Below are 21,611 nucleotides of genomic sequence, written 5' to 3'. Positions count from 1 at the left end.
CAAGGCACCCGTACGGGCGCCGAAACGTCAATTCATTCTTATTTTCTTTGAACCTTGGCGAGTGTATGTTTTCTTCATCAGTATGAATTTTCCCCGCCAGACGGGATTCCGTCGAACCCTAGACTTCATATTAAGCATTGATGGCAGGTTATGTGCTAATGATTGATGTTTATAATAAGTGCGGAAGTGGGGGATTTCCCAGACATCTTTACTTCTTGTGTGTATATCTGTGCTACGTAGTGTTAAAAATGCCAGAGATGAGAGTAAGTTCTTGACTTCAGTAGAGGAAAAAAAGAATGTTTGGAGTAATCGATATTTGTATAAGTTATCAACCCTTATGATGTTAAAGGAAACAAACGCATCTTTTGTACTGGCTGTTGGATCGATATTTCCAATGTAGCGGATAACCTTTTGTAACAAATGGAGTTTGTCTAAGTTAGTCTTTGTTGTTGTGGCCCATACCAACGAACAGTAATTTAAATAGGAATTGAATAGAGCATTATAGACTTGAAGTTTAGCTTTTACTGGAAGCAGTCTCCGACAACGCGATATCATGCCTGCAACTGAGGATAGTTTTTTCCTAAGATAGTGAGTGTGTGCATCCCAGCTTAAGTTCTGAGAAAAATGTACACCGAGGATTTTCTTTTGAGACCGGCAACGCAATGATGACATATATGTTTTGCGCGCTTTCCACCAGGTCCGGGCCGCAATCACTTTCACTTCGAGGTGCGCACCGACTACAAGCCTTTGGACGAGCAGCCCCTGGCCGCGGAGTGCCCTGGAGCCCACGTTACCCTCAGCTGGTGGCCCTGCGTTGTAAACGATCACCCCGGCTGCTTGCTCTACTTGTCTGCTCCCTGGTGAGCCCCTAGCGTAATGTCGGACAGATCCTTTGCAATGAAACTCTGCGAAGTGTGCCTGGGGCTGTGGGGAAGACCTAACAGCAACCAGAAGCTACCTTTTCCTCTGCCCATACGAGCAGAGGCTGGCTGACACGCCTGGGAACTGCAGCTTCCCGGTGTCGGCGAAACCACACATAGAGCCATTCCGCGAGTAGCAGTGTAGACGGAGGCTGCTACCAGGACAGAATGGCCTGCTGCGGAACTGTATTAAAGGGAGCCTTCTGTTTCTTTTGGTATTCTGCCTGTGTAGCTGATGCAATGTCCTAAGTTGCTGGCAAACAAAGGCTGCCAAATTGTGAAATAGCAGTATGGGCGAACACACTTCCTCTGCCCCAACGTCGTTCTTAATTTTCATCATCATCATTACCAGCCTTACTACACCATATGAAGGGCAAAGGCCTCTGTCCTTAATTAACCCTATACTTTGCCACCTGCTTCCACCCTTTGCCTGCAAACTTGTTAATATCATCCGCCCACCAAATCTGCCACCGACTCCTGCTGCGCTTACTTTCTCATAGAATCCACTCCGTTACCTTTAAGGACCAAGGGTTATCTTGCCTTCCAATTAAATGCTCTGCCCAAGCCCATTTATTCCTCTTGATTTCGACTAGCATATCATTAACACGCGGTTGTTTCCTCACCCACTCTGGTCGCTTCCGGTCTCTTAACGTTACACCTATCATTTTTCTTTCCATGCCTCGCCGCTCTCTTCTTAACTTAGCTGAACTCTTTTCGTAAGCCTCAACGTTTCTGCCCCGTAGGTGAGTACCGGTAAGATACAGCTCTTTTACACTTTTCTCTTGCGGGAAATTGGTAAACTGCCACTCACGATCTCCGAGAACTTGCCATATGCGCTCCACTCCATTCTTATCCTTCTAGTTATTTCCTCTCATGATCCGAATCAGCTGTCACTACCTGCCCTAAGGAGGCGTATTCCTTTATAACTTCCAGGCTCTCGCTGCCAATTGTGAACTGCTGCTCCCTTGCCAGACTGTTGAACATTACCTCAATTTTCTGCATGTTAATTTTAGACTCAGCGTTATGCTCTGCCTGTCTGACTCATTGATCAAGATTTGCAGTTCCCCTCCTGAGTGACTCTGCATGGCATTGTCATCAGCGAATTGCAGATTAGTTAGGTATTCTCCAATTACTCTTATTCCCAACTGTTTCCGCTTCATGCCTCGGAATAACTCGTGTAAACCGGCAGTGAATAGCATTGGCGAGACCGTGTCTCCTTGCCTGACGCCTTTCCTTATTGGAATTTTACTGCTGACTCTATGGATGAATATAGTAGCTGTGCAGTTGCCATATATATCTTCCAGTATTTTGACATAAGGCTGTTCTACCCCCTGACTACGCAATGCCTGTATGACTGCTGAGGTTTCCACAGAGTCGAATGCTTTGTCGTAATCAATGAAGGCTCTATATAGAGGTTGGTTATATTCTGCGTATTTCTCTATCACCTGCTTCGTAGTGTGAATATGATCTATCGTGGAATATCCTTTACGAAAGCCTGCCTGATCATTTGGTTGATTGAAGTCTATGGTTGCTCTGTCTCACTTAGCGATTACCTTACTAAGTACTTTGTAGGCAACGGATAGTAAACTGTAAACTGATCTGTCTAATTTTTCAAGTCCTTGGCATCTCGCTTGTTATGAATTACGATAATGTTTGCATTCTTCCAAGCTTCTGGTACGGTCGAGGTCATAACGCATTGCGTATACAAAGTGGCTAGCTTTTCTAGCACAATGTTCCTTCCATGCTTCAACAGATATGCTGTTACCTTACCCTCCCAAACTGCTTTTCCCTTTTCCGTAGCTTCTAAGGCTTTCTTTATTTCCTCTTTCGTTACTGGTGGGATGATGCATTGCTGTGCACTACTGTCTTTCTCATTAACGCTCTGATTACATTGACTACTGTACAGATTTGCGTTGAACTCTCGTTTGCGTTAACTATCTTATCCATATTGCTAATGACAATATCTTGCTTGTTCCTTAACACATACATCTGGTTTTTACCTATACCTAGTTTCATCTTCACTGGAGGTAGACTTCACGAGAGGAAGCCTAAAAAGCGGTTCTTAATTTATTCTTCCAAATTCTTGACATATTCCCAATACGAAATCCACTACTTCATAAAGAATGCATTATATATAGAATCATAAAAAAAATGAAATTTGAGGTGGTTAACTCCTTTAACAGTACCTCTTGCTCGGCTAGTTGGTGTAACATTGTGTAACAAAAGTAAAAACAGCGCTAATTCTTGCACAAACCACACAGAAAGACCGGACAGGACAGGCGCTGTCCTGTCTGGTCTTTCTGTGTGGTTTGTTTATTTATTTATTTATTTTATTTATTTATCAATACTGCAATCCCCTCTGGGGATTTTAGCAGGGTGGGATACAATAAATACATAATGAAAACAATAACACAGACAAAGCATATAATACAAATTAGATCCATGGAGCGTATAAACAGTTAAAGACAACACATTTCTAAACAATACCTGAAATAAATGCCGATAGTGATGATTTTGAAATTTGATCATTGGTTAGTAGATTCCATTCAGTTACTGTTCGGGGAAAGAAAGAATACTTAAAACAGTTATTATGGGTGCTAAAGGCGGTTATTGTGCGACTGTGTCTCTGCCTTGTAGAATACCCAGATGAAAAACTAATTATTCCCGTGAGGTCGGTTTTATAATGACCGTTAATAAGTTGAAAGAGGAATTTTAGTCGTGATACACGGTCTCTTTGCGTTAATGGTGGCAGGTTTGCTTTCATTAGTAGTTCGGTTACTGATGTACGTCCAAAGCTATTATATATGAAGCGAACTGCTTTTCTTTGCACCATTTTCATTTTGGTGATGTTAGTCTTGGTGAAAGGGTCCCAAATTACACATGCATAGTCTAGTATCGGCAGAATTACACTTTTGTATGCGAGCAGACGGACAGAAGGGGTGGAAATTAGCGCTGTTTTTTTTTTGCTTTTGTTAACTCCTTTGGGGAAAAAACAACTAGAATTTCTTGAAAGCTACAACAGAAAAAATTTAATGTTGTCAAGCGCCAGCTACAGGTGCCACATTAAGTACAAGCAGCATTTCAGTAACATAGTCAGTACGTGTATTTTCTTCTGGTCGCAACGTGCGACCAGAAGTTGCCTATGTCGTCCGCCTAAAGCCATATTTTGGACGCGAAAAGTTAAGGATGCTATGTTTCCATGCTCAGCGTTCATTTTTCACCAATCGTTTTGTTTCTAGTCATCTTGAGTTTTAATGCATTGGGTCGGTGCGTCTTTGAGAGGGGAGAAATGCCACGAGTTCATTTTTCAAAGCTGCCGGCACACCGCTTTATCGCTTTGTTCACGAAGCAAGACGCGACCAGATTTATCTTCATTGATCGCATCCAGGCGGAGCTGATTCTACGTTTTTCCAGAATTTTCTAGTAACTTTGCACGCATTATCTCGAAAGTTCGCTATTAGCAGCATGCCCGAGAGCGGCGTGCTTTCTGTCCGACGACCACTGAGCACGCTTGTATCTACGCCGCCGCGGAGTCATTAAGTCCATTGTGATCGCAGGTCATCCCAATAAACAGGTCTTTTGCTGAAGAAGAACTGAAGGAGACCTTTCGCTGTCTTCATTGTTTCGACAGCTGTCGCCACTACGTGACAATATCTGGGCATCATAAATGGAGCCGGTCTTTGCATGCTTTCAAGTTTTTTGTTCATCCACTTTCTACGAGGTTCCATATAATGGTAGCATATTTGTCCATATAATAAACGGATTGATGAAAAGAATGAAATGTTTTCTCGTTTTCTAAGAACAAGAAACGCGGAGGATTTAATTGAGTTTAAGAAGTTCCGAAACAGACTAAATATGGATTTAAAGAAGGCGAAGACTTTATTTTATAAAAACAAGCTTTCGGCAGTCTCGCACAACCCTAAATTGATCTGGCAAGGTATCAATGCAATCATAGGGAATAAGAAAAAGGATCTTCCCTGCGAACTACGAATTAATGGAGTCAATTACACGGGAGTTTCACTTGCCAATAAACTTAACGATCATTTCATAGTAGCTGGAGCTCATCACGGGGCTGCTCATTCTTATGCAACTAGAACAGTACAGTCATACATGCATTCCAGAAGTAATGCTTCCATATTTCTGTCGCCCACTTCAATAGATGAATTAGAATCCATCATAAATTCTCTTAGGAACACTTGTTCACCTGGTGATGACGAAATAGCCGTTTTTCCGATTAAATGTGTTGTTAGAAATATCGCTGGCCCTCTCGCACATATCTGTAATATAATGCTGCTCACCGGAGTCTTTACCGAAAAACTCAAAGTTGCGCGTGTTACAGTGGTCTTCAAAGAGGGAAAGACAAATGACCCGAATAATTATCGCCCCATTTCAGTGCTGCTACTGTTTTCAAAAGTAGCTGAGCGTATACTTTTCAAGCGAGTTTATAGCTTCCTCCAAGCTAAAAATTTAATTTGCGCAGAGCAGTATGGCTTTCAGCAAGGTAAATCAACCCAAACAGCACTATTAGACATGAAAAACTGTTTAAATCAGAATTTTGAAAATAGACTTTACACTGTTGGAATATTTCTTGATTTTTGTAAGGCTTTTGATTCGGTTAAGCATTCAATATTACTTAAAAAGTTAGAGATATACGGAATTAGTGGAATTGCCAATAAACTATTTGAGAGTTATTTAAATTCACGGAGGCAATACACAAAAATACACGATATAAAATCTGAATTTGGTTTAGTAAACTTTGGCGTGCCCCAAGGTTCTATTCTAGGGCCCCTTTTGTTCATTGTGTACATCAATGACATTGTTAATATTCCTTTAACTACTAATATTGTGTTGTATGCCGATGACACAAACGTGTTCTTTTCAGGCACTAACCTACAAACACTTGAGCAGCAATCAAATGTCTGGCTGAAAGAGTTAATGATCTGGCTCTCTGTTAATCAACTTGAATTGAATGTTAACAAAACGAAATTCATGCTTTTCCACCCAAAAAATAAGCCAGTAGATCACCACATCTCACTTCACTTTAATAACCTAAGAATTGAGGAAGTGCATAGCATTCGGTTTCTTGGTGTGTATTTCCGCAGTGATCTACGGTGGAGTGATCACGTGAACAACATTGGATTGAAAATGGCGAGATCGTTATGTGTGATTTACCGATTAAGACACCTTTTACCAATACAGGTTAGAAAACAATTATATTTTGCTTTGGTGCACTCTCATCTAGTATATTGCAATCTAGTATGGGGTACCTGCAATAAAACTGATTCACATAAATTATTTGCCCTCCAGAAAAGAGCCTTACGTGCCTTATGTATAAATCCAACTGATGAAACAAACCTCTTCAAAACTTTTCATGCACGCAGTTTCCTTGACTGTTACAACTTTAGCTTAGCGATTCACATGTTTTATAAAATTAAGGAGGATTTCAGTTCTTTCCAGAATATGTACTTTTCTAGAAACATTAAATATGAATTGCGCGTGGTTTCCCTATCTGCTACAAGATCCGGAACGAATTATGGAACACAAAGTGTAACTAACCAAATTGCAGCCTTATGTAATGCGCACCCATCTTTACTGACTATGGCTCAAGAAGCTACGAGCTCTATTGCATTTAAGAAAAAATTGAAGTTGCTCTTTCCTGTTTTGTAATTTTGCGATTACTTGAGTCTAGTTGGTACTGATTCTTTTTTTGTTGTCTGTATATTTATACTCCAGTGCCTGTTATCAAATTTTCTAATTATTTTTGTTTTTTTAGTTATTATCTGTGTTGCATTTATGATTAGACAGTTCGGGCGTAACGATGTCATGTTTTTTGTTTTTTAACATTATAGTAATGTCTTTCTCTCTTGTCTCGTGATCAGGTTTGATACCCTTGAGTGTGCTGTTCTTTTCTTGAAAATGATTGTTTTTTTGTAAACATGCTTTGCCGTCTAGTCACAGTGTCCCGATGTGTAAGCCGGGGTGTAGGCCTCGTCAGGAGGCACGCTCTGTCTGCCTCCTTTTGCCTCTCCCCGGGGGCATATTGTAATATGGCCGAATAAACTTTCAAACAAACTTTCAAATATAAGTTAAATACGCAGTTAATTTGGCAGACTATGACCACTTGTAATATTTGACGCAAAAACAAGAGTCTCTTTTCAGCAGCTGAAGAAGTGCTCAGTATGTGATTTTCACAGCTGAATCCTGAGAAGTGAGGACTCCCAGGTTTTTATGTGTGCCTGTCCTGGTAAGTGCAGTAGATTCGAGCTCTGCACTTATGAACTTGTTTGGCCCATGCGTACTGTTATGTGTACTTATGAGCGCAGGAAAAACCGGTCCCAAGACGGAGTTCTGAGATGGTCCAGAGGTTACGCTTAAAGGGACATTGAGCCCAATGAATTCAAATTTATTTGTCATTAAAATCTGATATTTCGGCCCTTTTTGGCTTGTTGAGCTTGTCCGGCAGCGAAAGGTGCATCGATTGCTAAGAGATTTGGATTCGTAGTTGATAAACTTCTTCCCTCCGCTAGGATTCGAACTTGGGACACTCTGATGACGAAATATGACAACAGTGACGTAAAGCGGCGGAAACGAAAACAAAGACTCCGTGATTGCTGGAATTAGCACTACACTCCCGCTTAGCAACAGCCGGAATGAAAACTACTATCTGCCGGACATTGAAGGACTATATCAGCTGTCGTCGCTTCGTTTGCGTTTGCACCAACTTTACGACGGATCTAGTCCCCGATTTTGACAACAAATATCTCGCAATGAACTGCGGCCTGCATTCAGCGGCTTCAACCCCACAGAGCGTGCGATGCTTTTGATCGCTGAGGTGGCTGGTCTGGAAAGGAAGTTCTAGCGCCCAGGAGTCGGCAGCGGCGCTAAAACCGCCGAGCCGCCGTCCCAACTGATGTGTAGCGACTGGTACGTGCGGACATATTTAAAATCGCTAATAATAGTCCTCGCAGTGCTGGTTATGCAGCCCAGAGGCTTGTTGCGGCGAAGATGTGAACACGCCGATCGGTGCGTTTTATAACGTGGAGGGTCGTTGAACATTGCCTATAAAGATATATCTTTTTCCTTGTCGCATTTGCGTGCCGTTGCATGAACTACGTCCGAGGAGGACTTAGAGAGGAACTTGGAGGTCCTTTGGTGCTCCCCCTTGTAAGCCGAGGCGCATGACGAAACCATGCGGGCACGCAGAACTCATAGCCGCGAAGCACCTCAAAACATACCGAAACTCGGCTGACCGCCTGTTGCAACGCCAATTGGAGATTTTCTTTGACTTCCAACATTCAGTTTTTCTTCTTTCTGTCTTCCTCGTGTAAAAAAAGTGCACTGGCTGTTACAAAACAAAATTTTTATACTTCGATATCAATCATGCACCTTTTTCAGCCTCAGAACTTGTGGTATCTTTTCTCCAATTTCATTATCACGCTTCTACTTGCGAGACTGGCCTATGGCTGCGATACCTGCATTTTAGTTCTTGTTTTCTTCTACCTTACAAGAGCTTTGTTTTCAGAAAGAGTGGTGTTTTTGTGTATAGGAGCTGGTATCCCATCGATACAAGCCAACATCAATTTCTCCTCAGTGTCTCTTTGATGATTCTGATTCACTACCATCTATTTCGAGCACCAGGGCTCCAGAGTTTAGATATGGGGTTAACCGGAGCACAGGTTTATGGTCAATTACCTTCAGTATTATTTGTGCTCATTAAATCACTGGGGTGAACTCTGTCGAAAGCATTGGAAAGGCGAAGGCACATTGCACTGATTTGCTTCTCATCAACCAGGTAATTTCGGAAGTCCTTAACTGTCTGTACAAGTTTCATTACAGTTGGAAGTTTTTTCTGAAAACCATTCTGGTTTGGAATGAACCTTTTGCCAATTCTTCATTCGCATAGATTGCCTTTCACATTATGCCTGTCCCTAGTTCTGTGTTCTGGGACTACCCTATATTTATAAGACAGTCATTAGGAACTTGTTTCGGCTTGAGCGGGGTTCTAAATATAATGATCAGATAATAGTTGACCCATTCCGCATACGTGCGATGGTCCCACAGACTTTTTTCTGAGGACGTTTTTGCAGGCTAGTTTGGGCCCTGTACTGTCAACTTCGTTGCTTCCTGTTCTGTCCTTCTGCGTTTAAACCAATTCCAGGCGTTTTTTCATTGACATTTAGCACAAGCGATAGGACTCCTTCATAGGAGGACATAGCACGCCTTTATATGAAGGATAGCTGCAATTAAGAAAACAAACGGTGCTGCTTATCAAACAATTTCATATCTTGTTTAGGTCGGTAATGTTCAAATTAAAATTTGCCTCCTGTGACTTTCGGTTACCGTTTCTCTGTTTAAACTTAACTGTGCACGCCAGCTTTTAAAATCTTGCACGGCATGAATAACCAGGTGCAAGCACACTAAGAGTAGCAGTGAAAGGCTAGATTGAAACCCGTGCCAGGTTATAAGCTTTTCTTGTGCTTCCGCAATCACTAATTGGTGTACGTGCCTGCCTGGCCTATGTAGCATAGTCCACATGATGAGGAAATGCTGAAAACCACCCTGCGAGCGCCTTTGGCGAAGTTGCCCTCATTTTTTATGAGGCAAAGCTCTCTCTTGTCTTCATGGACCACGATTCTGCACAGCGTACTGCGCAAGTCGGGTGTAGAGAAGGCAATGTCGTCCGCTCGAGAATATTCTTTATGTTATGTGAAATTTGGCCCAATGCAGACACACCATGGTGTCGAGTTTTCTCTTGCAGCGGGCTGTTCTACATAGGTGAGACAGGCAGGTGCATCAGTGGGCGATTGCGACAGCACAAGGAAAACTCGGAGCTTGGCTCGGCCAGTAACCTAGCCCTCCACTGTTATCGAGCATACGTGAAATCGTTCATTCAAGCAGTGAAAGACTTTAACAAGATACCCCGAACAGCAGGCATGAGAGATAGGCGATGGGACACACATTCTTCACAAAGGAGAAGAATGCGTTGGCACCCCGTCTGCCTCCCAGCAGTGAAAAGAGGTATGTGCGTTTTAGGGGGATAATTGGTGGAATCGGTATTTGAAGCCCAGAAAGACAGCACAGGAAAAAAAAATAACTTGACAGGCCTGCATAAAAGCATGCGGTTTGTAAATAAAAACCTGACTTGTTAGCTAGCGCTGCGTCCTGTCAAGTTCGTTTTCTCCTCTGCTGTCTTTCTGCTCTTAAAAAAACCAATTCCCGTAATGCACCAACTAGCCTGGAAAAAGCTCCTCGCAGGAAAATTGATTTCCTTCTTGTTTTTTCTTCCTTTGCTTTTCTTGAGGTACATTTTTCGTGACGTTACGCCACATCCTTCATAAGATGCCTGCATCGACGCAAATATTCATTCGGTTCTTAGTCCGCGCATTGTGTTCGTTCCAACTTCCATCTTTTGTCACGCACGTCCCCTGAAAAAAAAATGGTAGGGGCTTAAACTAGTTACACCGAGTAGACGGGCGAAAGGAGGTGTTCATTTTTCAATTGAAGGGTGCACCTGAGCTCCAACCTGAGTGTATGACGTGATACATTTAGTGGGTTAATGCCCATATATGCAAAATTGCTATTTCTCCACTTAACAAGCGTTTTGATAGCGGGAAGTCATCATACCGCTACCAGCAGGCAGGTGCCTGTTTCTGCCACAGCCACTGGCAGGGATTGTGCGACCCATGTTGCTTTTTCCGAGCATCAATTCAATTCAATTCAAGATTATTTCCATCTAGGCATGTACAGATGACGGGAGTGCAGACAAAAAGCTAAATGAATTCGGCTTGACAGGGTCTGCTCCCCCTACACATATGGCATTTTACACAATAAAGAGAATGCAGATACAATAATGGAAAAACAAAAAAAGAAAAATCATGAACATTCTACAGCAGAGATACATACGAGAAAAAATAAACGATAGATTGCTTCAAGGAATTAAATTACTGCAAGAGTATAGTAAAAGTGGTACAAATAAAACAGCCTTGAAATTAACTTGTACAAAAATAACGTATTTACAAGCAAATAAAATTGGTTAAGCATTCTTAGCGTCAGTGTACACTACAGCAAAGCCAAAAAAAAAAAGGAATCCACAATGACCTCATTAAAAGTAGAGATAGCTGTCCATTGAATTTCTAATGAGTTTAACAAAGATGGCAGTCTGTGGCGTAACATTTGTTGACCGTAGTCAGTGCGTGCTTTAGGAACGTACCATGTTTCTCTGTGAAGTGTGTTGTAAATGTTATAATTCATTGCCAATGGAGATAAATGCTTGAAAAATTTCGTTTTCTATTTTTTCGTAGTAGTGAAACGCTTGAGTAAAGTACTACAATATATGGAGGTGACCGGTTGTAAGTTAAGGGCGCTGAAAACAGGCTGCGTATGAGCGTGATACGAAGAATTAGCGATAGCGCACACTTTCTTTCTCCAGCAATGAAAAATGTTTTATGATGCCAGACATTGTGCTGTTTCTCCGGACTAAATGGCAGTATAGTTTAGAAGAACTTTTATTTGGACTAGATCGTTCACTGTAGTCGAGGAAGGAAAACAGTAGAGCCGAAAAAAACACACAACCGAAGAACGACGTAGGACAAGTGCTTGGCCTACGTCGTTCTTCTGCTGTGTGAGTGCTTTTTCGGCGCTACTGTTTTCCTTTCTCGAGTAAATGGCAGGAATAAATATAGGCCAGGAAAAGAGAGTTATAAAGCTCTTTTTTCACGCTCAAGGAGAGAAAAAAATCGAAGTTTCGTTAGTATTCCCACAACACGAACCATTTTGTTAGCAACTGGGTCTGTATAAAGATTCCAAATTACGTTACCTTGAAATACGATCCGGAGGCATTTTATGGATGGCAAAAAGTTGAAAATCGAGGAACCCATTTACAAATGGCCGTCAATGTGGACATTTTTGTTTTTAGCTAGAAAATGTACAGCCTTTGTCTTGTATTTTTTATAGACAGTGAATTCAATGAACTCCATCGATTAAGTTCAATTAAAGCAGCGTTTGCAAGAGCCAACAGGTCCTTTGCACAAGCAGATGTAAAAAAAAACAGACTACTGTGATCAGCACATGTGGTGAATTGGGCAGTGGTGTCAATATTGATTATGTCGTTAATGTAAACATTAAATAACAAAGGTTGAAGAATGCTTCCTTGAGGTACGCGAGAATGAATGGGTAAAAGTTATCTGAAAGACAGTTACTTATTGAAATCCTCTGACACCTGAACTGCAGATAACTTTTGATTGAGCTAAAGAATGGGCCTTGAAACTGTAAATTTCAACTTTTTTTAGCAAAGTTGTGTGATTAATTCTCCCAAATGCCTTTGCAAAAGCGGTGAAAACGCCTAGTGTCATTAAATTTTGACCAAATGCTTGTAGTACTAGTTCCTTTTTTGTTAATAGAGCTAACTCTGTCGAGCGACCCTTACGGAAACCGAACTGACAGCCAGTATTAATATTGTGTTTTTCGCAGAAAGCGGTCATTATCAGTGTTATTAAATTTTCTAGGCATTTTCAAAATACAGACAAAATGAATATTGGTCTGTAGTTAGGCAGGTTGTTTTTATCACCGGCTTTGAAGAACACTGTAACCCTGGCGAGCTGCATGCGCTTCGGAAATATACTGATTACAAAGCAGAAGTTATACACATGCTCAAGAACTGGGCATATCAGATCTAAAACGTGTTTTACGGAGCGTATTTGCAGGTCATCATTATCGTAGCTTTTACTGTTTCGCAGAGCGGAGAACGTTAGATAAATTACTCGGGAGCTAGTAGTATGTATGAAAGCACTCTCATAATTTCCGGAATTCAGGTACTCTGCGGAGCGTGGATCGTGCAATCTATTCACAAGGGACATAATATAGTTATTAAAAGCGTTTGCTTAATGCGCGCCTGACAAAAGTTCCCCCTTAAGCATCAATTCTCATACGCCCTCTGAATGCTGACGTCCAATGTTAAGCACTGTGCTAAGGTTTCTCCCCGTGATGTCCGTCCGCTTTATGGCTTCAGTATTAAACAACCTGTGAAGGTAGTCTTTCTTGGCGCTTCTGAGAGTTGCAGTTAACTTATTTCGAAATTTCTTAAATTCGGATAGATGGCACGTCTCTCGTGTGTCCAAAGATCATTTGAATAGAGCATATTTTTCTTTGATTAGTTTTTGAAGTGGATTGATTATCCAAGGTTTTCTAGATTTTTTAGGCTTCAGTATTTTAGGATGAAAATATTCCGAGTAAGACTTTTTGAAAAGACACAGAAATGACTCGTACGCAGCTTCTGCGTCTGACTGATTGCACACGTCGAGCCAATTCATTTTTGATATTTGTGCAGAACTCCTCAAGTGTGGCTGGATATATCTTCAGTAGTCAATGGGGGACACTGCTTCCGCTCTTTACCCGAAATATACAATTCCATGAGAAGAAATATTGGCAGATGATCGCTAATATGAGCGCTCATTACTCCGGAGCTAATAGTTGTAGAATAAATGTGTGTAATGAAAACATCAAGCAAACTTTCAGAGTCGTTGCTAATGCGATTTGGAGCACTAATTGTGTTAAAGCATGCGTTAGCTTCTAATAGTCGAATTAAGTCAGTACGTCGCTCTGTTTCTTCGAACATGTTAATATTTATATCGCCGCCAAAGACAAGTTCTTACCCGTTTTCAATTATCCAGGATAAGAAGTTTTCCATATATGTAAAAAAGTTTTCCACGTTCCCGTCTGGACGGCGATATAAACATAAAATATGCTTTTTTTGTGATTGACAAAGTTTTAAAGTCAGCTGTAACCACCGTAAAGTCGTCGATTTTAGCACACTGAAATTTTTCTCTGGCCATGAAAGGTATTTATCCACCGTTCTTGACTGAGCGATTTAAGTAGTGTACTGTGTAACCCGAGAGCTGTATTACTTCGTGTTCGTTTCGGTACCATGTTTCACAAAGCATATTAACATCAAATGGAAAGCCAGAACATGAAAAAAGGCACACAGCTCAACAGACTTATTGCGCGCTGACTGAGTGTTTAACAGGAAGAAAGATGTGCACGGCTCCTTATGATAAATTTTAGTCACATCCGCAGGGTGCAATAATTTACCAGCCATTGATGTGAATGGCGGTTGGCAAAATGCTCGAATTCATAGATCCTCATTTCATGTAATCGATATCCGCACCGCAAGATATGCGCAGTACATTCGACGTGTCTGTTTTGCACGCAAAACATTTTTGCGCCCTTTGTCCACGCGTACTTTTATTCTTTTTCCTTATTTCACTCAAAAACTTGTCCAAAAAGTTTCTTCAAGGCGGGACAAAGGTGCTCATTAATAAATACCGGGGAGAACTGGAACCATCAGCACTCTGGTAACAGAAATCAGAGGTTGAAATTCGATATATCCTGGCCTTTTCAATCACCGCCTCCTGTTTCGCACGAGAGCGGAACTGCACAAAAATATTAGGGCATTCTTTGTCTTTCCCTGCCACACGTTGGCACATGTCTACATCGCAATCAGAAATGGGTTCACTTATGACGTCTCCCAGTTTGCTCAAGATTGAAGGCAGTTTCTCGTCATCGCTGACCGGAACGCCTTTATTCTCAGTGTTCCGGTTTCTTGAGTACTGTTCTTGGTTTGTCACGCGGGCTTCAAGATCAGATAGTTGTTGTTTCAGTCCTTTGCACTCCTGTGATAGTGCGGCATTTTGTTTCTTTAGCGCGGAGTTTTCATTTTCTAATTTTGCACAGCGCTCAGCCATAACATGAAACTGTTCACTAAAGAAATCAACGGATTTTTTCCGGTCTTTATATTCCTTTCGAAGCTCTTTCTCGTGCACTGTGCATATCTCGCATTTCCTCTTTAAAATATGTCAACACTTTTGTCATTCAGAAAGCATTACAAGTTAACAGTTCGGCAAGCACTTGTACAAGAGCTTGACAGCAGCCGCAGGGAAAAAAATTAAAAATTTGCTACAAATTAGTGCCTAAACCTGTGTATATGATGCGCAGATTTAGTGAACCGGTCGGCACGGCCGCTGCTGCCAAGTGACGATCAGCTGTGAGGCGCAGTTCCTTTTGTAGTCGGCGCCCCTTTAAGGCAGCCAATCCTGGTTCCCGGCTCGCTGACGTCACACTTGAGGCCACGGCAGTTTATGGATGAGCGGCGAAACGTGCGATAGTCGAAGGGATGCAGCACGAGCAACGGTGATCCGCCAAAGATGCAGACCCAAAGCCAACAGGGAAGCCGGTGCTGTCCTGTGTATATGATGCGCTGATGCAGTGAACCGGCCGGCACAGCCGCTGCTGCCAAGTTACACGATGGCGCAGCTGGCACGGCACTCCTCCGAACTTATCCGAGCTTATTCAATTCAGTTGAATTCAATCCAATTTATTCTCCAGTTATACATTGGAATGTTCTCCGGGCTAGAAGGTCCGACTGGGTCATGGCTGAGTCGCGGAGACGTTTATAGAGCAGCGACAGCCTGAATATACAGAGAAATGCTATACAGAATGTATATATGTAAAAATGTACATACATAAATACTAAGCGTCTGAGTTATTACCCACGCTCACTCGAGTAACTTGGTTTATGGTTTATGGTTTATGGGGGTTTAGCGTCCCAAAGCGACTCGGGCTATGAGGGACGCCGTTGTGAACGGGTCCGGAAATTTCCACCACCTAGGGTTCTTTAACGTGCACTGACATCGCACTGCACGCGGGCCTCTAGAATTTCGCCTCGATAGAAATTGGGCCGTTGTGGCCGGGATCGAACCCGCGTCTTTCGGGTGACCGGCCGAGCGCCATAACCACTGAGTCACCACGTCGGCACGAGTAACTAGGGTAAGCTCGGGTTCTATCTTTGGTTGCTAGGGAACAGCCCATGATCGGATATACGTGTGTATGTTAAACGTACGTACGGTGACAAGATTTTTGCGCGGTGTTGGTGAGCGTATGAGTACTTTCGCATTAATATGTATCAACCAGCTCAAGTAGCTGCTCTTCTAAACACTATGTTTTCGGCTATCAATTGTAACTCCAGTTTTAGTGCGCTAGCACTTATTGTGGCCGCTGCCCGCATTTAGGTTTCCTTATTTTTCTGTTTATCTGAGGCGGGTTTTCTGGCAGGCTGCCATCCTGCCCACCGGGTGAGGCGGCAGCTCAATTTATCGTGAGAGGCCGCTCGCGAAGAGCATCCTTCATCGCAACCCAACCCAAGCAACTCAAGTTTCTCCGATGGCAGCATCTGCCACAAAATCGCAGTGGTGCATCATTTGACCACTGCTCTACTGTGCCAGTAGTGGTAGGAAGTCTCCCAGGGATCTATGAATGCAGAGAACGATCAACTCCGCTTATATGGACGCTAACCCATTATCGCTATCTGAACAACTGCCATCCGTGAACACTGGATTAGAACCCCGGAACCGAAGTGAAAACCGAACTGCTAGCGCACCTAATTCGCATTTGGACTAACTGCTCAAATGGACCGTCATTTTTTTTGCTTTCGGTGCTGCGCCATGTTAAAAGATTACTTTGTGTCCAGGCCTGACGTGATATGCGTTGATTATATCAGGTGATATAATTTTTACATGTCGTAGCAGAGCCCCTTTTTTGAGTAGCGGCTGTTGTGACGTATCGAGCATACGACAGTATAAGCTTGACCCTGCAACTCTGAATTAGCCACCCAGCGATGCTGGCCGTCGATCTGCCACCCAAATGCCTCGCTCAGCGTAGAAAGTACCAGGATAGATCGCCCCGTGTCTCTTTACTACCGGGTGCCGTGCAAGCCACTGAACCACATCGGCTGGACTCCATTGACTCGTTGCGACAAGGTAGAAACGACTCGCTTTCCGCAGGGAGCCTGCCTGCGGACACGGCACGCCTCGGAGCGAGAGCCCTACAGCCTCCGCCTCTGCCGTCTTTACCGAAGCCGGAGTAGAGCGCCCTGAGAAAATGATTCTCTCGCAGACATTAGACGACCCGTCGTGCCCCCAGGTTGGATGCGGTGAGCATATTTTTGACTGATATGTTACTTATGCATGCACCGTGGAAGGGCAGCAGTGGGTTGTTCGTGGTCCCACCGCTTGGACCACTTGCAAACGCAATTTTGTGCTTCTAAGGCTGAATGCGACTGCCCAAGTCTATGTGGCCATTCTGCGAGCATACTGAGATAGGGAAGTCTAAGCCACGGCATGAACTCGGAAGAGAACCTATCAGTTTCAGTCTTCCATGACAATCTGCAATGAAGTGCAAGCTTAAACCTTGGACAATCGGAATTCAATCCTCGTAAAGCACACAATCTCACTGCATTATCGAGGTAGGGATGGCACAATGGTGCTGCTCTAGTATTTCGACGAGAACACGTTCATAGAGGGCCGCTTTTCAGTGAGAAAAAATAAATTTTGGGGGTTTTCTTTTGAACTGAAAAGCTTCACTACGCTAGGTAAAGCAGTCGTCGCGTAGACAGGGCAATCATTGACCTCTCACCTTTTACCTTTGACATTGGGTAACCTTTGGAATGACCTTTGACCTTAAGAACATCTAATGGGGTGATGTGAAGCCACGTGATGACATCCGATGGAGTTTGTAAAACCATGTGATACATCATAGGCACGTGGTCGTGTGCGTATATAGTAAGTTCTTTATTCCAAGCATGTGTACATACTTGAGGGGGAGGGCAGAAGACATATTAAGCCTGACGAGGCCCGTCCCCCCTGGTGCACCTGGCACAGCAACACAGCGTAACATGTAACATATAATCGTAACATGTAACATGTAAATTAACACAAACGAATTACAATGGCAAGATTACCACAGGCACGCAAAAAAATTAAACAAAATAAGTAGTCATTTACATCATTGATTAGAAACATTTCCACGAATGTAAGTTTATGAGCGTTCTACTAAAAGCATTTCTGTAAATTTTTTCCTAAATAAGCGCTCATTTCTGTATTTATGGATGAGATCTTTTATGGGTTTGTTAGAATTTAGGAGAACTTTTATCTGGTATATCGTAGTTTGAGAGCCGTAATTTGTTCTTATTCTGGGCGGCCTGGTACAATAATCTCTTAGCTGGTATTTCTGGTGTTCTTCAGTGTGCATGACGTGTGAAAGTGTACCTCTGTAAAACAAGTGGTGGGCATGACTGGCAAGCCGCAGTGTATTTAGTTTATAAATATTTAATATCTTTAAGCTGCCCCAATATGAAACTGTGGTCTCTAGATAAGAAATACCTGGAATGACTCTGATCGCTCTTTTTTGTAGCAAAAAGAGTAATTTGAAATTTGTGCCCGATGTGCTACCCCAAACTAGAAGGCAGTAGTTGAAATGAGATTGCACAAGCACATAGTAAAGCTGTTTCGTTAACCACATTGGAAGAATACACCTAAATTTATTGATGATGCTAATGGAGCGTGCTACTTTCAATCGTACAGAGTTTATGTGGTCATTCCACAACAACTTTTCATTAAATATGAATCCGAGAAACCGCACAGACTCAGCACGTTGGATAACATTATTTCTACAAATAATACTTTGTTCTATGTCTACAACTTTGTTTATAGGTTTAAAGGATACAAACTTTGTTTATTGACATTTAATTCTAACCTATTAGCGCTTAACCAAAAGAGAGCTCGTCCAGCCAAAGACTGCATTTCTTAACTATAGTTTCAATATGTTCTCCACTAAAAACACATTTATGCCGTCCGCATATAGTATTATTTCAGGAGTGTTTGATATATTGACAATATCACTTATAAGTATGAGGAAGAGAAGTAGCCCGAGAATGGAGCCCTGTGGCACGCCAGTACGTATTAAGCCGTATTGCGAAGGAATACCGTTAAGGATAGTCCACTGGTTTCTCAATTCTAGATAGCTAGAAACTAGTTGGAGTGCAGTACCATGTACTCCATAAAACTGAAGTTTGCTAAGGAGTATTTTGTGATCAACGGAATCAAACCCTTTCATAAAGTCTAGGCACCGGCCGAGTGTTACTATATTGTATTCAGTATTATTGAGTAGTGTGCCTTTTATATGTAATAAAGCAGTCTCTGTTGATTTTCTTTTTTGAAAGCCGTGTTGTGCACTTACTTTGACTGAGAATTTCTCTAAAAATTTACCAAGCGGGTGTTTATTACTTCTTCAGCAATTTTCGAAGACACAGACAGGACAGATATTAGTCGATAGTTGTTAAGATCATTCTGATAACCTCCTTTATGTATAACTGATATCCTTGCAACTTTCAGCTGTTGTGGAAAATTACTTTCCTTGAGCATTAAATCACACGAATGTGTGAAAAAACTTGAGCTATGATTGTACAAACTGCCTTTACAGTTTGCGCTTTAATGTTGTCTACTCCAGCAGCAGAATTATCTTTCAAATGCATTATGTAATGTGCGATTTCCGATACTGTTGGGGGGTTCAAGAAAATTGTACGCTCTTGATATCTGGTGAGGAATGTTAACGGGTCGGGAGTGGTGCATTGTGAATTCGCGCTCTCGCCTGCTGCCAGAAAGTGCTGGTTGAATTTGTTCGAAAGTGAACCTTTGTAGCTTTGGCCGTCGAATACAATCTCATGGGGCTCGGTTGCAGTTTTCCTACTCAGTGAATTGTTGAATGTCCTCCAGATATGTTCTGAGTTGTCTTTGTTGTAAAAAGCTCTTACGTAGTATTCTTGTTTTGCTTTCTTAAGGTCAGAGCTAAGTTAGTTTCGTATTTTTTTAAACGTGTGTAGAACGATTATGCCATTATTTTCTAAAAAGCGGGCAAAGAGCTTATTTTTGTGCAATATTCGTTTTGTACAGTTCTTTGTTTATCCAAGGTATTTTTGCCTTCTTATATTTAACGTGGTTGACAAGAGGAAATGCCGTGTTGTACAAGTTCTTCACTTTCGCGATAAAAATATTGTAGGATTCATTCACGTCGTTTTCGCTATATACTTCTGACCAGTCGGCCTCAAGTACAGGACTGTGAAATGTATTAATCGTTTCAGTATTGAATTTTCTATACTTGTATGATTTGCCCCAGTAGTTTATTTAGGGTGGGGTAACAGGATAAACAACGGAACATAATCACTTATATCACAAGCAAAGACGCCAGAACGTATTTCATAACACGGAAAATCTGTAAAACACAAGTCAATAGCTGTCTGAGTGCTTTGCGTTACTCGCTTGGGCACGTTAATAACATTTTTACAACCGTAACTAAGCATCAGATCAGCCAAGTTCCTAGTCGTAGTGCTGTCCCTTTCTGCATCAATGTTATAATCTCCTAGGAAAACAATGAACTTGCTCAGTAACACCAGGTATTCTAGTGTAGTTTCAATATATGTCAAGAAGTTTCTTACATTACCTGATGGCGGCCGATACACCAAAATGACTGTAATGCCACACGAGTACACAACCAGGATTTCATAATCGTCGTGGACAACTGAATACTTTTCCAACAAAGCATGAGGCATTCCACAACAAAAATACAATGACACGCCGCCACCTTTCTTATTCTTTCTGTAAATGGAAACTTCTGAGTAACCATCTATATTAGCAATGCCTAAGCTGTCCGTGAACCAAGCTTCAGTAAACGCTAAAACATCAAATTTGTGTTCGAGAAGATTTATGTAGGTAGTGAAATCAACCACTTTGTTCCTTAAGCTCGGAGAATTCAAGCGAAACATAGAAAAGATTTTATTTTTTGAAGCAACTAGTTTTAAGAGAGCTTTCAAATCACCCACGTTATAATATATGTCATTGAAGGGCAGGCTATCGTGGAGCATTTTCATGAGTACAGGGACTGCGGATTTACTTTAAACAAGCGTCCTACGCAACTCCATCGTTCTGGGCGGTGTCTGTGGCTGCAGATAGTGGACGTATCTTAGATAGGTCAGCTTCACTGGCGATCCGCAATTCCAGTTCACCGGGAGCCCTTCGAACAAATATTCTGCCGTCGTTTTGCCATGTGAACTGATAACCCATCGCTTGAGCGCGTGTGCGTGCCAACCAAAGCAGGCGCTTGTTCTGCGGTGTCAGGTTATCATACAAGCTCACTTCAGACCTTTTCTTGGTTACATTATCATACAAGGTTACACCTGAGCCGGTTCGCCGCTTCTGCTTTGCTTTTTATTTCCAGTTTTTCTTAGTTTTCCGCGAGACAAAACGAATTAAAACGCGCCGCCCACGCTCACTCTTTGATGGAAGTCGATGCAGGCTATCTAGTTCTTCTTTCAACAGACGAACACCGATGGTTGTTGCGAACTCGTTCATTTTGGCTATCAGGTTCTCATTTTCTTGAAATTCAACACCATGAATCTCTAGGTTATTTCTTCGACCGTATTGTTCTAGGTTATTGAGTTGTTCTTTGAGGCGTGAAACTTCTTTTTCTTGGGTTAATTTTTTCACGCGCTCAGTGCGAACCAATATGTTGGAAATAGCATGGTCTTGCTTTGTCAGTCTGTCAAGGACCTCATCATATCTGTCTGACATATGCTGCTCGGAAGCTTGGAGACCGAGCACTATTTCTTTTATTTCGAGTAGTGAGTCAATGTTTCCTGCCAAAGGCATTATGGTACGCAATTTTTCATGCATGGCCTTTACTTCAGTGGTTAAGTCCTGTTCACGCGCTGTAGTCAGACGAGTGGCTAGGTGGCCACTGCGTTTATTTCCAACTGAGCATGTCTGGCATTTCCAATTACTTATGCTACCATCACCTGTTTTGGCCCTG

The 21,611-nt window shown here is 42.2% G+C and overlaps 1 protein-coding gene across 4 annotated transcripts in view; it reads left to right on the top strand.

Moving 5' to 3' along the window:
- The window catches only part of LOC144122121 (rifampicin phosphotransferase-like), a 798,972-nt gene that overhangs the window by 412,510 nt on the left and 364,851 nt on the right, over window positions 1-21,611 (top strand). For all 4 annotated transcript variants that reach the window (XM_077655660.1, XM_077655659.1, XM_077655661.1 and 1 more), the window contains exons 10-11: window positions 698-860; window positions 16,754-16,902. In XM_077655660.1, the coding sequence (XP_077511786.1) occupies window positions 698-860; window positions 16,754-16,902 (312 nt within the window). The remainder of the gene's footprint in view (window positions 1-697; window positions 861-16,753; window positions 16,903-21,611) is intronic.

Source organism: Amblyomma americanum, chromosome 2 (assembly GCF_052857255.1).
Source record: "Amblyomma americanum isolate KBUSLIRL-KWMA chromosome 2, ASM5285725v1, whole genome shotgun sequence".
NCBI classification, from domain to species: Eukaryota; Metazoa; Arthropoda; class Arachnida; order Ixodida; family Ixodidae; genus Amblyomma; species Amblyomma americanum.
Note: the sequence above shows the minus strand (reverse complement) of the source record. Positions and strands in the feature narration are given on the sequence as shown.